The sequence below is a fragment of the Anomalospiza imberbis genome, chromosome 9 (assembly GCF_031753505.1).
Source record: "Anomalospiza imberbis isolate Cuckoo-Finch-1a 21T00152 chromosome 9, ASM3175350v1, whole genome shotgun sequence".
NCBI lineage: Eukaryota > Metazoa > Chordata > Aves > Passeriformes > Viduidae > Anomalospiza > Anomalospiza imberbis.
This window is the reverse complement of record NC_089689.1, coordinates 9040789-9058594: the sequence shown is the minus strand read 5'-3', so window position 1 is coordinate 9058594 and position 17806 is coordinate 9040789. Positions and strand designations below refer to the sequence as shown.

Here is a 17806-nt window from a genome sequence, read left to right as displayed (position 1 = left end):
TTCTCCCTCAAAAACAGGTTTAATAACAGATTCTGAACCCTCTTTGTTAAAAAAAAATAGTGCCCATAGGACAGAGACTACAGCCATAATTGTATTGATTATTCTAATTCTCTGTATTAGTGTCATGTTGTTAGCACAGTCAGACTCGAAGAATTACAGCAGTGGGAGAGCAATCTGAATCAGATGCACCAAATCTACTTCTAGCAGTTAATTATCAGCATAAATTAGCTGTCTATACCAGGGGTTTTTTTCTTCTCTCCAAGACTGTTTATTGAAAGTGCAAAGTTCATTGTCAGCCAGGGAAGGAAAGTGTTATCCTTAATCTGGTTCTCCTTACACAATCAACAGAAGTCCTTTTCTAAGTTAATTAAAATACTTTTAAAGGGATCAGCATCCAGGTCATCAGTAAAAGGCTAGCTTAACTTCTTTGAAATTTCCCTTGTACCTGAAAAAATCAGTCCAGGCACCTAAACAGAAGCAGGCTGTGCCTTAATAGAGTCACCTCTGAGTTTATTTCAAACAGTGCCAATGAACAGACATAAAAATACTGGGCTTTATCACCTGTTCCTCTTATTAGCAAACACTGTATAATTAAGAGCTAGATGCTACAGGGAACAATTAATGTAAGAGCTTTTATGTAGTATATCACATAAAATTAGTTTCAGTGCTCACTTTATCAGCTTGTTTTTATTACTCAAAATCCCAACATATTCTTTATGTCCTTGAGAAGACCTTAGACCTGGGACTCATCAGTGCTAATTAACTGCCAGCAAACTGCAAAACTCCCGAGTCCAATCCAACAAAAGCATTAAAGCAATCTTTTTATTTATTAACAATTAAAATGGGAACTGAACTGTATGTGTGTATATATGTGTATATATATATATATATATATATATATATGTGTGTGTGTGTGTGTGTGTGTGTATATATATATATGTATGTATGTATGTATGTATGTACACATACAAAATGGGTATACAAAATTAGAAAGAGTTCTTTATGCTGCTGGGGAGATAGGTAATCTTCAGGAAGCATTGTCCTGCACCTGGGGACAAAAAGCCCATCCAGCAGAAGAAGCTGGGGCCAGCTGGCTGGAAAGCAGCTCTGCCATGCTCTGAGCAAGCTGGGCATGAGGCAGATGTGGGCCTGGCAGCAGAGAGGACCAACACATTCCTGGTCTGTGTTGGGAATTGTGCTGCCACCAGGTCAAGGGAGGTGACTCTTCACCTCTGCTCAGCACCAGGGAGACCCTGCCAAGCCCAGCTCTGCTCTCCCCAGGTACAAAAAAGGAGCAGTGATACTGGAGCAGGTCTGGCCAAGGGCCCTGAAGGAGTTGAGGAATTGGATAATCTGTCAGGAGGAGAGACTGAGAGAGCTGGGGTTGCTCAGAAGTTGAAAGGAAAGCTGGTTTTAAAGGCAGGAGATAGCCTTCAATTAAAATATAATATATAAACTTCACCCCAATTCACCTGTTCCTTCCCTTTGAAGAGCTGTGTATTGCCTGACCTTGTGAATGTGGTTGCTCTCATGCATGGAATTCTTCTCAAGACATGGTCACATAAGTGTGACTCTCAGCTGTATAGATGTCCTGCTTTCAATTTCAAAATGCCTCATCTTGTAAAATATTTTTTTAACAGCCACAGGTGGGAATAATGGCATATAATTGTACTGCAGAAGTTAAGAATATCTGGGTTCATTACTCCATTCCCCTCTACACAGGCTTGGCAGTGTTAATCCAGGAAGGTTTAGAAGATTATGTGTACATGACAGCCCTGAGGATTTCCATCATCGTGATTTTCCTTCCAAGTCTTTTTTTGAAGAGTGTAATGACCTATGACAACTAAGCTTTATTCTCTGAGGAGCCTGCCATTGCTTCTGTTTAATGGATTAGACAGTTTGTGATACATCAGCTCTAGACACTTTCTTCCCCATGTCAACCTGAGATACCTCTTCAATACTTCCCATCTGTGCTGACCTGTGTGATCCAGAGGTCATGTGCTGAAGTCAAACCCAGAATCAAAACACTCACTCCTACCACGGGCCAGACTATTAACGCAACCCATTTAATTTACATCAACTTGGAACTTGACATTCAATTTCTCAGTGCAGAAGCAATTATTTTTAAAGGAACATGCCAACAATATTGCTTGGCTTAGAATGGTGAAAGTTCAAAAGGGTAAAAAACATTTCACACCATAAATAAAGAATTGATTATACTTGAAAACAAAGTTTGTAATTACTACTGACATTTCTGAGCCTAGATGAGGTGCCTTTTATGCTTTAAAAACTGATGTCATTCCTGCCACTGGCATTATGGGAACCTTATGTAAGGGTCTGAAATAGTCCTTTGCTGGTATTTTAAGTACAAAGAGGAAAACATGAACATTTTGCACAATTCCTGGGTCAAACACTTTTTTGTTGTCAAGAAGAGGTGCAAAATTCTTTATGGTGCCTCCCTTCAGCCCATCAGTCTGTGAGCAGGACCAGTGGCATAATTACTAAAATTCTTAATTTCTTTTTCTTGTATGAAAGCCAAGCCTACAATGTGCTAAGAAAATCTAACTAGGAATAGCCCTGTTTGGATCATCCAATTACTCTTTTTTACTCAAAACCACGGTGCTTGTTTTCTCCATAGCTTTTCCAGCCCTGAGGGGACTCTGCATGTCCGGCTGCAGACCAGTATTCCTGAGCTTCACACAGAAGATCCTGCCACCCAAACTGCGTGGTGCAAAAGCTGAAAACTGCCACTAAGAATTTGGACTAGCAAGCAGGGCTCATCACAAAGTCTTTGGGAAGCAGCACCTCCCAGATCAGGCTGCAAGGACAGCGCTGGCTCGGCAGCTCTAGCCAGAACTCAGGAATGTCTCTCAGACACTGGACATGGACAACATTTCTCGCTCCCTCTGCTGGCTCACAGGTACAGAAGGGGTACAGAGACCTGGTTCTCAGAGCTCTGCTGGTACCAAAATGATGATTCCAATCCAAACAAATTGCATGTTTTCCCAGCAGCTGATACTTTTTTAGCAAGGTAATACAAGGTTATGCTAAGCCATGTAAAAGCTTTAGTTTCTAAACAAAGTGATGAATGGCATGATACCATTTATATTTATATTTATATTTATATTTATATTTATATTTATATTTATATTATAGCAGTTTAAAAGCAGCCTGTATACTTTAATTTTTTTATCTCAGTGTAGGTCAGTATTGTCAACATAACAAACATATGCAGGTTTGGCATGCAAGGATCATACATTTCCCACTGCCAGAGGCCAGGCATATAAAATAATTATTTAGTAATGAAGACCAACAGCAACTCTCCTTATTAGCCAGCATGCTGCAAATTTTGCAGAAAGGAATGAAGACAAATCCTTGATTCTCACCTCAAAACAATCCAGCCAGAAAACTGTGCCCTTCAAAATAGCAAAAAATGCAAGTCGCGGACCTTTTTAACTAGTAAGGCTTCTATAAGCAGAGGAATAAAGTACTCTGAATTAGCTGCTATGTATGTGTTTACACATGTGTGTATTTTTTTGTGTGTCAGCACATGTATGAGAACACACATTTATTCTATACGCACATGGTTCAGAACTACCAGCCCATGTACTTTTTCCTGACTGAACTCTACCAACTTCTCCCATGCCACTCATGAGTTCCTCTGTTATGCAGGGAAAGAGAAGTAAAGCCTCTTAAATGTTTGGCTGTATAATTTAGTGTATTTCCAATAAAATGGATTTTAATGGGGTTCACAATGGTGACATTATTAAGGCTTGTTTTGAAATTATCTGTTAGACAAAATACTGAACTATTAAATCAGGTCATTTTGTTTATCACTTGTCATTTGACCTTAAATATGCCATAAATTAAAAAGTATTGAGAAAGTAAAATATATTAGTTCCATAGCACAGGTCTTCTCTTTACTGTCTACTTGCCAAGCACTTTCTCCAGAGCAGTGAAAGCTCCTTTCTGTTTGGGCAGAAGTTGTGCATCTGCTTAACTTCGCAATTTGCCTGTAACCGAACCAGAACAATGCAGTCTTACACAAAGCAGTGCTAAAAAGCACATGCTGTAAAGTAACTCCTGAGATAGACAATCCATTTCCGAAGGAGATGAGCAAAGTTCTGCTGTCAGTTAGGTGTGTGCAGGACCTTTGATTTCACACGGGTTTGTGCATGGTTATCACTTAGACCACACTTCAAACTCAACTCTCATTAGTGGTAGCCTGTGCCATCAGATGTGTAACGCTTCTGGGCTGGGGAAAAAACAAGAAAGAAATGAAAGGGCCAGAGAGATTCTTCAATAGAGAAAGACAGAACTGAGCTCAGCCAAGAGGTGGCAAAATTGGGTTGTAGAGAGGCTATAAATACATGAGTTATGCCAATTAAAAAGGCTAGGAAAGGTTTATCCAGAGATTTAAGAAAGAAATCAAAAAGGTAAGTAGGCAGTGCTTGAAGAAGGCCCCAGGAGGAAAATTCTTACTGGATAGACTTGATTTAACAAGTAGTCAATCATATGATGGAATGACCCACCAAGAATGAATGTCAGGAAAAAGCCAGGTGCTTTAAAAGCCTTATTCCTGATGCCAAACAATATCCAACTGCCTTATTTGTTTTTTTTTCTTTAAGCATTTTCTTCCAGGTACTGGACATACGAATTCATCAAATCTGAGGACATTATCTGTCTGTGTGTCCATAAGCTCCAAGATCTGGGAGCTTACGGATCAAAAGCCATTCATCACCTCCTCCTTCCCTTCAAGGAAAAAGCTTTTCATGCTAAAAAGTGTTTATGTGCAACACTGTTTAACACAGAGAGATGTGCCAGATTCAAAATATCCACTGCTTCCAGGCTCTGTCAATCACACTGGACTACATTATACAACTTAACATATCAGTGCAACTAGAGAAAATAGATCGTAGTAATGATGGGTCAGCTGTCAAATTTTAAAGCATAAAACTCTATACATGTTCTGAAAATAATAATGGTAGATGCTTCCTAATGTTTGAATATCATATATTTCTAACTAAAAAAAAAAAAAAAACAAAACCCAAAGCATCTGACCTTTGTGCACTCCTTTGGTGATGAATAATGCAGAAGTGATGGCTGACATCTCCATTTGCATTCCTAGCTGCAACTTGCAACAAAGAGAGAGATTGTAATACATACTTCTCATTAAAAAATATACATAGGTATATCAGGGCTCTAAATATCGCTCCCAGTGCTACAAACCAGGTTTGGGAACTAATTCTGTAAAGAGCTGTCATGAAAAGCTTGAGAGCTCATTTCCTTATGATCAAGATTCAGCTTTTGCTAAATTTTAACACAGAGTGGCATTACTAGTAAAAACACTTTCTGTCAAAAAATTTCCTTGTATAACAGGAATAACAGGGATAAGCTGAAATTTTCAACAAAGACAAATTTTATTTCAATACAAGGAGTCCTCTGCATAGTAAGTGCCCATGATATGTGCATATTTTGTTTCTAGGGTTTGAAATTATTTCAGTCTCTACTTGGAGCACATTAATTGTGGTAAGTGGATCTGATAATGACGTACAAACACATCCTTCATGAGCTATGAGATTCCACTATACATCCAAGTAATGTCATTCACTATGATCCTATTGGACCTTATTCTCTTTTTCGGAAGTGTGGCTAATACACAAACATTCAGATTCTAGTGAGTGAAACCCAAGCAGCAGAATATTATAATAACAGAAATGTTTTCAGGTGTTATTAATAACACTTAGGGATATCTGCTACTCTTTTCTGAAGCGTCTTCCACTAAGTCAGGATTCTTTAACCACTGGTAAACACTAGGTAACCATTACAAGTAGAGTCAATGCCTTCAAGCAATCGCTCTCACAGTGTGCTGCCATGCAGGGGACAAGTTAAGTCATAAGAAGATTAATTTTTGCAAAAAAAAAAAAAGCTATTAAGCTTTCATAAAGTGTCTCAAGATATGGGCTGTTAAGGAAAGAGCTGTCATGAAAAACACAAGTCAGTCTTAGTTGCTGTGGTGATTTATATGGTGAAAGAATGTAAAAATTACACTTTCTTTTACTAAATGGTATTTCTTAAAATTGTTCAAGAGGAACACTACCTGCAGTAGAAATGAAATTGAAATGTCCCACTAGCTCTGTAATGGTAACTGATAAAGGAATGGCAGATTCATAAATTCTTCCAGCTACAACCCAATTTCAGTGCTGCCCACAATGTTCTGAGGTACTGCTGCCCTTGCATGGCCATTACCTTACAAAGTGTGTGAATTGTGAGCTCAACCTTGGCTTTCCTTCTGGAGAACTATCCAGAAAGAGTAATCACACTATGATTACTAACAGTGTGCTTGGTCATTAGCGCTTACTGCAAAGAAAGCAGTTTGATTGTGAATGAAGAGACAAGCAAGAAGCCAAGGATCATGCCTCGTTCTAGGGGCCTGAAAGCATTTGCTGCCCCCTGGAATAGACCACAGACCAGTGATAAAGGACACACTTTGTCTTTTTAAGAGAATATTCTGATCATTTCCAAAAATTAGGAAGAAAGGAGTGAAGGAAAAACTCTGTGGCAGAAATAGAGGAGGAGACAATCATCGATGACAATGTGAACATCTCCTTACCAGGATGCTACTAACTGAAGCAATGTTAAATAGTATTAGTAGGTAGAATCATTAAAAGCTTGTCCAAATGCTCTTTCAAGATCAGAGACTTTAGCAGAGTTGGAAAAGCACTTTAAAGTGCTAATTGTCTGTTTGGTGCAGGGTTTTTACAGGCAGTATGTGCCTGCCAGGCCCTGAGGGCACCCTGTGTTGGTCCAGCCCATGCCTATGCTGCCCATGGAGTGCTGGAGACTGGCTGGGAGCACGGACAGGAGCTTCTCCTCCTCCTTCCCCCTGTGCTTTTGAACACAGGGACACGTGGAGATCACAGAGGCTGAGATAGAGATGGGGCAGCGCTGTAGGGATCAGGAAAGCAGTAACAGCCACGCTCAGAGAACAGCCACGTTTTTCATGTTGTGCTGCTCATCTGACTGACACCACCAAGCTGGTTTTGTAAGGAAACATTTCACAGGAGTCCAACAGTGAAAAAGGGATCCTATACTGACTGTGAATACAGTTTGGGCAGTGAAGAAATGTGTTTGCATGCCAATTACAGCCTCTCTGTGGTTCCAGAGTGTTAAGAAGTCGAGAGAGAGATCTCAAGCCCTAATTCTAGTTTTTCAGCAATTCATCTGTGTCGTACACACAAATGTACTTGGAATTTTTCCTTAAACCAGCTAATTTTGATGGGTATTTCATGGTATCAACATTTTCTTTCTAGAAACTTTGCTTGTATAGGAATAATAATTAGCCAACAGTACATCTGGACCTGTTAATTTTGAGTGCCTCTCTTGCCTGTGGGAGAAGTTTTAGTCCCACTGAAAAGAGGAGAAAGGTTCTTAACTTGAAAATTGCTTTTTCTCTCTGTATTTTCTCTTTTTTTTTTCCTCATTCTTTCCTTGATCAACTTTGTCTTATTCTAAAGTCTCAGAATCAAGAGAAAATAACCTTTTAAACTGTGATGACAGGCCATGACATAAAGTGAATTAACCTGGTCTAATGGAGGAATGATTGACTACCATGGTGTGAACAGCTGAGGGACAGATAAGGAAATAAATGAAAATATAAAATTTGAATTTTGAAGATGAGATCTTTATTATTCATTTGCTTGATTTAATTTTTGTAAGTCATATTGCTTTATATAACTGAGGATGGCAGCTGTGTGATCATTGTGCTGATGGTTAAGGTTTAAAAAATAAAGAAGATGCATAATTATTTTTATAGTTATAAAAATATATGTACGTATTCTAAGCATCCCAAGTGAGTGGTAAGGTGCCTACGGTCCTACCCACTACCCATAAATAATATTTATGTCTGTCCCACACTGTCAGAGGCCAGGGGAGAGGAGGATGGCTGGCTCAGTCTGCCCTGCTGTCTGGTGGGTGCTCTGCCCACAGCAGCACCTACAGACATGCAGGGCGATGGAAGCTCTGTGTGCTCTGTGGTTCTGTCAGCCTGGCTTAAGAGCAGAATGAGAGCCCAAATAATTCAGTTTCTAAGTACTGGTCCCATGACATTCCCAGTGCAGTGTCTGGCTTGAGGTTTTCTTTACTTAGCTGAGTGTTCAGCGCTCTCCCATACTGGCCATTTATCTGCCTCATCTTCTGGCTCTAGGAGACAGTTTCTTTCCCCCTATGCATATGGCAGGAATTCAATATGCATACGACACCAGTCTGATCATATCATTTCTCTTGCACTAGTCCAACAGGCTGGGAAAAGGGCCAAGGAAATTTAAAAGGGAAAAACAGAAAACAAGACAAACGAAAAGGCCAAAAACCATTTAGGAATTGCTGATGGCAAAGCAAGCAGTAGTGCTGGTGGCACAGCTGGCACACAGCAGATAACAAGACAGCAGCAGTGGCCAGGCCCTCAGCAGCCAGCACTCGTGTGTGGCAGCAGGCACCCTGCCTGCAGCCAGGGGAGTGGGCTGTGCTGCTGTCATCCTCACCGCGCTGAAGGAAAAGGCATGGACTTCATCCCTGCTCCCAGCACTGTCCCCCTGCCTGGGGACCGTGGGCAGCATGGATTTTTAGGCACAGGGAGCAGGACCTGCCTGCCTGGCACACTCCCTGCTCCTTGGGCTCCGCTCCACTCTGGAATGTGTCACTTGGTAGACCTTGCAAGTTCAGGAGATCTCTAATTTTGACATGGTGTTAAGTTTATTACAAGCTGGTGAAATGAGTCTCTACCAAATCCATAGCTCTGCCTTTCTCCTTTCTCACAGGTTTTCATGAGCGGAGTGAAAAGTTTAACCTTTCAAATAACAGCCTTTTTAACAAAGGTGCAGTGCTAGAGCAATACAATATATCCACAGTATGAAAGGACAGGGTTCTGGGGTAACTATTGCCTTTACCTCGCAGCAACAAATCACAAGACCTTTAAATAAAAGCCCAATTTATTAAAAGTACTGTTGTGCTAAGGGGCCAGCATGCCAAGGTAATATAAAAAAAGCTAGGGCTTGCTACTGCAGAAGTACCAAGACCTCTTGAAATCTGAGTATCCACAAACACTGATTTAAAAGGGAATGGGAGAAGTTTAACCCTTTGTAGAACCTGTGCAGAAATTTTCTTAGATCTGGATAAGGAATATCTAAAGTCCTCAAAGAGTTTCTAGCTGGGATAAAGTCTCCAGGCTGGGATTTATGGATTTATTTTTAAGAATCAAATTGTCTAAATAATTTTGGTTACAGATTTGATTATTTTAAGACTTTCAGTAGGACTACTGACTACTTTTCAAGTCACCTGAAAAATCACTATTTGCAACAAGATATTTATTCCTTTCTCCCAATTTGTGAGGGAAATGTTTTATCCTGATACAGACATGTGTTTAAGTTCCATTATCTCCTGTCCTTAGACTTAAATCTGTACTCCAAAAAGTGGATATTCTCAGTTTTTCAGTTCAGTTACACTAATTTGTTTGCAATCTTATCCAGTAAGTTCAAAGATGCTTGTTACATATTGACAACAATCCTCAGTTTGATTAAATCTTTCCATTTCAATGGCTTTTTTGGATCAGGCCCTTGCAATGCAGGGTGTGTGGATTATTATTTTTGCATATAACCTGCTTCAGTGAAGTATGATTATAACATTATTATGAGTGCTTTACTGAGGATAGAGGCAAATTAAAATGAACGTGGTTTATTAAATAAAATCTCTGTCCTCTTGCAATATGAAGGCACATCAGCATGTACAACTATTCAGGTGTTAAGGCTGGAAAAACTCCTGAGTTACAGCTGCAGAAATGTAGGATTTGGGGTGTCAGTGAAATATGCTGATCTCCAGATGAAAGGATCTGACCTTTTTTCCTGGTGGCTATTAGTTCATCTCCATTATATAAGCACCATATAGTAAATGGTCCTGATCAAGGACTCACCTGCTACCTTGAATCACACTACTGCTATCAACTCTAATCTTAAATCTTTAATTCTCATTTAAAACTATGGGCTTATTTATCTTTTGGCTATAACTGGAGAAACTGCTTGTCCAGATCGGAGGTAAACCTTCCTGCCAAAGTGTGGGCAAACTGTTTAGTAAGAATAACTATTTTGGGGGTATTTTCTAATTAAAGTTATATAGATAGCATCCAACAGGTATGTATGTAACTAAACTTACTTATGGTTTTTAAAAATGTAATTTAATTTGCATACAGAGTCAGTAGAAATTTCAGGGTCTCAAATACTTTTCTCTCCCTCATGCTTTGCAGAGTCCTGCATTGTGAATGGTGAGATTATAGACTGAAAATTTGATTCAAGATTGATATATTTACATACATTCTGACACACTTTTTTTTCAGACCAGTTAAGAGTTTCAGACCAGGGGAGTAAGTCCTCCATATGAACAAAACCCATAGAATCATCATGACCCAAATCAGGCAAACAAGCCAGGTGAAAGCAACTAATAAGGAAATGAGAGGACAAAGGATGGTTAATTAACAAAACGCGCCTTGCTGTTTGTCTCACAGAGCTTAGAAGTTTCCACATTAGGACAAGACAGAGAGGAAAGAAACTGGAGGTCTGGACATCCGCGACAGGAGGTGAAGAGAAAGCAGTGGCATGTGAAGAGGTAAGGGTGCTTGGGACAGCCTGGGAGATGCTGAAAGCCTGGGTAGAAGCCTCAGACTGTGCTCTCTTAGGCAGAACAAAAGAACAACAGCAACACTTAGTGACAGGATAGGGAAGGACAGTTAACGGGAAGGGCTGGAGCAAAAACAAGTCTCCATGCCACTATGAAGAAAAATTAGTAGGGGATTCAGAGCAAAAGCTGTGGTCTCCATAAGCTTTTGTACTTGTTATGTTGGAGACAGCACTCACACATTTCACGTGACGTGAAATTCACAAGTTTCTCGGGAGATGAATGGAATGAGAAACTGAAGGCTGGATAAATTAATATAGCTATTAATTATTTTTTTTCCGTCAGAAGGAACAAGCGGGTGGAGTTAGAACAGTACTGTGGCCCCCGAAGCACGCAGTCCGAACCTGACCGGCTTGCGGCTGTGCTAAATCGTGCTGGCTGTGGTGGAATAAAGGCAGGATGGCCGCATCTCTTTCAGGATTATGGCTAGCTGTACATTCGACTCTTTTTGCACTGTAAGGGCAGGGCTGTGCACACAGTGTCGGCTGCTTTGCCGCGGGCGGTGGAGCGGTGCCGCTCCGCGGGGCCGGGCTCGGCCCTGCCCGGCGGGATCCCCGGCCCCGGCCCCTCCCCGGCCCCGGCCCCGGCCCCGGCCCCGGCCCTTACCGGCGAAGCCCGGCGGGCAGCGGCAGATGTAGCCCTCGGCCCGGTCGTAGCGGAAGGCCGGCGGCAGCCCCGGGACGAGCCCGTAGAGGCCGGCCCAGGAGCGCTCCACGCAGTCGCCGCCGGCGAGGCAGGGGCTGCTGCGGCACTCGCCGATGTCCTCCTCGCAGCGGGAGCCCGCGTAGCCTGCGGAGACACGGCCACAAGGTCAGGCCTGTGAGACGGGGCTCCATCCCCTCCCTCCAGCCTGGCCTTCAACGCTGCCGGGCATGGGGCAGCCGCAGCTTCTCTGGGCAGCCTATGCCAGCGCCTCACCACCCTCACAGTAAAGAATTTTTTCCTAATATCTAGTTTAAACCTACTCTCAGTTTGGAGCCATTTCCCCTTGTCGTGTCTCCACATTCCCTCTCCATATTTCTTGTAGGTGCCTTTTAAGAGCAGGAAGGCTAGATGGTCTTTAAGGTCCCTTGCAACCCAAACTGCTCTACAATTCTGTCATTCTGTGTGCTGTTCTTCTCTTCCAGACCCCAAAATATACCCTGTGAATACTAGCTGCACACGGCTCCAGTGTTCCTCAGCTCCTTGACGCTGCAGCTCCATGCCAGAGCTTGGCACCAGGACGTTGTGGTTACTCCACATCAGTGAGCTGAGCTATCCCATAAAGGATTTGTTTGGGTCTTATTTAGGCAGTAACGTGGAGATTTGTGTGGGTAACAATGCACTGCATTGTGGTGTAATACACTCTCAGGCTGTGGGAAGGCAGAGGAGGGCAGAGAGTATAAATCATTTGGTGGTTTTCAAGTGTTTTATCTGGAGGCTTAAGTGCTACAATGATCCCTGAATTCTGGAAAATGTGAAGGGTTCTGCCTAATTTTTCATTATCTGTTGCACCAAGGCTTGCGTAGTGCGACAGCAGTGAGGCATTTAGGGCTGACAGTGCAGTCTGTGCTCCTGCATCCTCAGTAAGCTCATAAACTTCCTCAGACATAAACTCCATAGAGAGGCTTCTTGTATTTGTGTGCTGACAGAGTTGTGTGGTCTCTCAAGAGCACAGGGTCTGTGTCCCCACCGTGATAAGGGGCCTGTTTGCAAACAGTTGGTAGAGAACACAGCCTCTGGCTTTCACTGCCCATTGCCAGACACAAGTTTTTAGACTGGTTTAAAGGTTGTGTTAATGAAGACTAAAAACAGTGCCAGCTGCAGCAGCGATGCATGTGTCACACAGTTTGAAGGATTAAGTCACTGGGAGATGGCTCCCTGCTTTGACTTATCTCCTGTCTTGGCACCATAATGCCAGTGCCTTTTGTTTTGCCCACTTCTGTTGTTCAGGAGAAACAATTCTTAGCTAGAAAAGCAAGCAACTTACCCAAAGGGCTCTGCCTTATGATGAGTGAAGCCCATGTAAACACAAGGCCATAGAGGACTTCTGAGGGTATGGAGCTTCAACTTTTTATTATATCGGGGGAAAAAAGAGTCTCTTCTACTACCCAAGGAACATGTATAGGAGAACTTGGAGCTTACCTGGCCAACAGTGGCAGGTGTAATTGTCAGCATGGTCCTCACAAGTGGCATTGTTGTAGCATGGTTGTGACCAACACAAGGGAATGAGGGTCTCGCAGTGCGAGCCCATAAACCCAGTCCCGGTGCAGTTGCAGCTGTACCTGCAACACAGAATGCAATGTTCACTCAGTCTGGAAGTCAAGAGATTTGGGCTTTGTTCCCAAACATGCACAGACTTCTTGTGTAGCCTTGGCTCGCAGCTTACAGGGTCGCGTCCAGCTTGAGACCACCATCTGGTGCTTTAGGAGAAACCGCAGAAATTGGGAACCAACAATGAGCTTTTCCCTGAAGTATGTGGTTTTGTCTGGGGAAAAAAAACTGCTTGTGGGTTGGTTTTGACACAACCCTAAGAATGATTGATCCTTCTTTTTTCTTCTTCTTTTTTAATTTTTGTGAGAAAAAAATAGTTTGTGGCATTTCCAATGCTTTTTTAAAAAATTGTTGTTTTGTTGAATTAACATTATTCACAAAATGAAAAGGGAGGAGGCAGTATCCCTTCCTCTTGGACTGGTAGAAATTGCATTGGCAGAAAAATAAGGAATTTTATTTTTCCTCAACTAAATGATTTTTTTTCCCTGCAAACCAGCCTTTTATTGTTAGGTTAGAACAAAAATGTCAATTGCTTGCTTAGTCCCAAAAACAACAGTAATACATCTCCCTTTTGATAGCAGTGCAACTACAACATAAGTAAACAAACCAGTGTACATACAGAAATTAGCAATGTGCAGATACCACTAATGTCTGGGAAGTTTTGTTTGCTTTTTTTTCCTGGAGAGCTGAGTGCTATAAAAAGCAGCACACCTGTTATTTGGTCATCAAGTATAAAGTTAACATGTACATGTCATATGAAAGTACAGGCTTTTTCAAGATACAAGTTAACTGTGCAGGCTTGTATGATCTTGACCTAAAAAAATACAGGAAACAAAAATTTATTCTTCTATTTTCTTTTACATTAAAGTGATAACACCATTATTGTACAATTGCATTCGTAGGGCATCTTGCTGAGCAAGATATAAATATACTTATTTGATAGTTTCTGTACTTAATATCCAAGTCTCAGACTTGGAGTAAATATATGAAGAGAAAGTGAAATTGTTGAACATAAAGCAACATCAGAGAACAACTGGCTCCTGCAGTCTAACAGACCAAAAAGTGTAAACTTTTTACTACACTGTTTAAGTGTGTGCATAAGCAGAAACTTCTGGCCAGCCAGTTTATTACTGGTGTATGGATTATTCCTAAATCAAAACCAGAGATGACTCAGACCAGGTGGCATTTGAATTTCAGATATAAAATGTAATGAGGAAGATGTGAATCAGAAAAGTAATTTTCATTCTGAGGTATGTTCTCAAACCTGAAGTCTCCTCCTTCTGCTAAGTTTTTCACACATTTCTCCCATGCACCTTCAGTTTAGTGCTGTTTAGCTTTGGTGGAAGCTTATTTTTCTGCCTGTGTCACAGCTGCTTTTCCCTTTGGTTCAGAATCGTGGAGCAGGGAGGAATATCCAGAACTCACTGCTTAATGTGCAGCCCCACCTGCATGCCTTTTTCTTGGGTATCTTTTAGCATTTGACATTGCTGTCGACCTTCAGGGATTCTGGATGGTGCCCTGCTTGTGAGCAGGCTACAGCTGAGCAGGCAGATGGCTTTTTATAGTAAGAGTGATAATTTAGATACTCTATCTAGCATATTTTTTTGACTTCTTGTTTGATGTACTCACAATCTGCAGAAAGCAATACATGTAAGGCATTCTTTCCTATGGAATCTCCTATGGACATTAGAGCTCCTGGGAATATTTCCTATGGAAAAAAGAAATGGATCATGCAGGATATCCTCTATGCCTAGGCACACTAGGTTTTCTAGTCCAGCTAAGTCTGTAAACTGTTGAGTTTAAATAAGAATGTTTACTTCTGTGAAAATGTTTTTTTTAAGAGATCAGCTTGTACTTCGTTGCAGTCATGAAACATCACTGGAAGGTCAGTCTGAAATTTGTGAGAGAATTTGTTTTGATGTTTGTATTTACAGGTTTTTGTGCTAAATCTGCCTTGTACACATTTCTGTGAGAGCTGGTGGTAGACACCAAAGCCTCAGCTGTACTGTAGATTAGTCAGAAAAGGAAAACTCCTGCTTAGATACCACAATTCTTCATTTATCCCCAAAAATACACAAAAGACAGGAATTTGCTGGACACCCTTCTGTTTTGAATTACTTTGTTGTCCATTCCTTTCCATCACATAACAAATACAGAAAGAGCTCCAATTGTTCTCCAGATACCCTGCAGTATTACAAGCCAATTAAAATTGGTCTTGCATGTACCTCAGATTTAAAAGCCAGGAGAAAAATGAGCAGGATTAAGTCTGGCCTGAATAAGCATCCCAGTTGCTCACCTCACACATGTATCCTCAAAAGGCTTCCAGGTTACTGCACAGGTCTGAATGAGTCAGGTCCAAGGTGACCCCCTCTCACTGCTGTCGTGCTTTAGCTACACTGGGAAATAATAAATTGCTTTGTCCTGCTCAGAGCCATTTAGCACTGCTGAAAAGAAGCTCCACAAGGCTGGTGCCATGCCACCACACTGCACGAAAACTCATCCCCAGAATATGATCTCTTACTCCCTCACTCAAGGCAAGCACACCTTTTGCTGACATGACTTCTGGACTGATTTTTCGGGCACCAAAGTCTTCCAAACTGCTTTATAAAAACTGGAAAATACACAATAAAGGACAAATCCTCTACTGGCAGGAGGAGCACCTGCATGAATACACTGGGGAACTTTCAGACTGAGCTTATATACAATATGGGTGTTCAGTTTGGGAAGCTCGTACTGAGCCAGAAAATGCAGTATTGGTGGGTGAATGCCAGAGCTCTACTTAGACCTCTGTGTTGGGCCAGTAACAGTAGGTGGAGAATCTCACTTTTCCATTGCCTTGTATTCTCTTTTTTTTAATTATTATTGTTACTTTTTTGCCCACGGGCTGCAGGTTGTTTTGAACAAGTAGCTGTTGAACTATATACCTGTAAAGTTTCTGACACATTTCCTAATGATATCTATTACTATGGTTACAGTTATTACAGTTGTTCTCTGCCTCTCTTCTAATCCTTCTGTCTGTCAGTGCGGGCAGATGCTGTCAGCAAATTCAGTTTTATAGAGTCTCACATATTTCTTGGAAACTAAAGTTTGGTAAGCATTAGAAACAGAATTGATATCTAAATGACAGTACTAACAGCTAGGAAAACAGTGTGTTGTAAATATTTAACGTACAAATACGAAAAATACACTTCTCGGTCAGTCTTTGCTATAAATGATTTGTTGTCCTATTGGCTCTGACACCAGACTGGCATTCTTTAATCGTTTTCAAATTGAAACTGAAATTAGTGCAGGACCAAGGAGTGAAATCTGGAATGTGGAAGGAGATGAGCTAGCAGGCCAGGCAGGCTCCCGTAGCGTTCCCATCTGCAGAGGCATCCCAGGAGCAGCTGGCTGAGCCCTGCCCAGGGCTGGCACACCTACCCGTTGGCCCCGTCCGCGCAGTGTCCCCCGTGCAGGCAGGGCTGGCTGGAGCACTCGTCGATGTCGGTGCCGCAGAGGTCCCCGAGGAAGCCCCGCGCGCACAAGCAGGAGAAGCTCCCCAGGGAATCGTGGCAGGTCCCCCCATTCAGGCATGGCTGGGACAAGCACTCATCGATTTCCACCTCACAGTTAGTACCTTCAAAAGCAGAGAAAATAAACCCCAGGCTTAGGAGACAGCTTTGGAAATCTCAGCAAGAACTGCCTGAAGTACAAAAGTCACATAATATTTTTTTTCTTTATGCAGTTGCCTGGTTTTTAAAGGCATTTCCTCCTCAATGTGCTTTGCACAACTAGTTTTTTCAAGGCTTGGCAGAATTTACAAAAGAACAAGCCAATTGTTTTCACAAGAATAGGTAAAATAACCTTTTCTGTTGAACATGGGGACAGGACAAACTAATTTTCAGTTTATTCAAACAATGCTACTATCCTGTTAGCATAATACAGAAGCGACCAGCAGTTTATTGATCTCATAAGAGTCCATTTAAAGTTGGCCTTTAAATGGAGAATACATTTTTTTTTTTAATTCATTGGGAAGTGTCTTGTTTAGCAGTGGATTATTGCTTAATTTTTTTAGGATTTATCAATGTGCAAGTAAATGGGTCTGTGGTGCCATGTTTGCAGCAGTTCAGAATCTTGGAGCTGCTCTTCAGAGATAATTGCTGGAAATAAATCAGTTCTAACGTGACTTCACAGCTATTTGTTATAGCTGGCAGGTTAAATATACACTCCTTTTTCTTATCTCTAGCACAGACCAGGAGACACTAAGAAGATTTCATAACCAATGCCTTGCAGCTTTGATTATTTCAGGGGTTTGTATGCTTATGCACTTACTTAGTGTTTGGAGCAATAGAGTCATATTTTCAAATAATTTTCAACTACTGAGTCAGGTTTTTTTTAGCAGCTACAGTATCATCCACAAAACAGATGCAAGGTGGCAAATTATAATGAAGAAGCTGCTTTGAAGTGAATTTCCTTATTTTTTATTTGGCTTGTCAAAGTAGCTGCAGTATTGAAAAGTTTACAGGAGAAGTTCCTACTTGAAAAAAAAAAAAAAAACTGCAGCCCTGAGAATGGGTTCTTTTTTTTCTTTTATTGTAAAAATGAAGTTTTCAGTACAAGATAATAGGGTAGACTTTCAACAGAGGGAACAGACATGTTTGATGATGGGTATCACTCTTGCAATTTATTTAGGAGCTCATCTCTAATTCTTTATGCTTCTTTTTTCAGTTCGGTACTGCTGTGAAATTTGTACATTATAACTTTGAGCATCTTTCTTAAAACACAGAGACTGATAATATTTAACACTGTCACTTCATGAATAATTTATTTTGATGCTTGTGAGCATCTTTGT

The 17806-nt window shown here is 41.3% G+C and overlaps 1 protein-coding gene across 2 annotated transcripts in view; it reads right to left on the bottom strand.

Moving 5' to 3' along the window:
• Positions 1-17806, bottom strand: part of CRB1 (crumbs cell polarity complex component 1) — a 94561-nt gene that overhangs the window by 45046 nt on the left and 31709 nt on the right. The window contains exons 3-5 of one of the 2 annotated variants that reach the window (XM_068199582.1): positions 16396-16591; positions 12847-12986; positions 11329-11511 (exon numbers count right to left, since the gene is read on the bottom strand). In XM_068199582.1, coding sequence (XP_068055683.1) covers positions 11329-11511; positions 12847-12986; positions 16396-16591 — 519 coding nt within the window. The remainder of the gene's footprint in view (positions 1-11328; positions 11512-12846; positions 12987-16395; positions 16592-17806) is intronic. The other variant, XM_068199583.1, reaches the window with a different exon arrangement.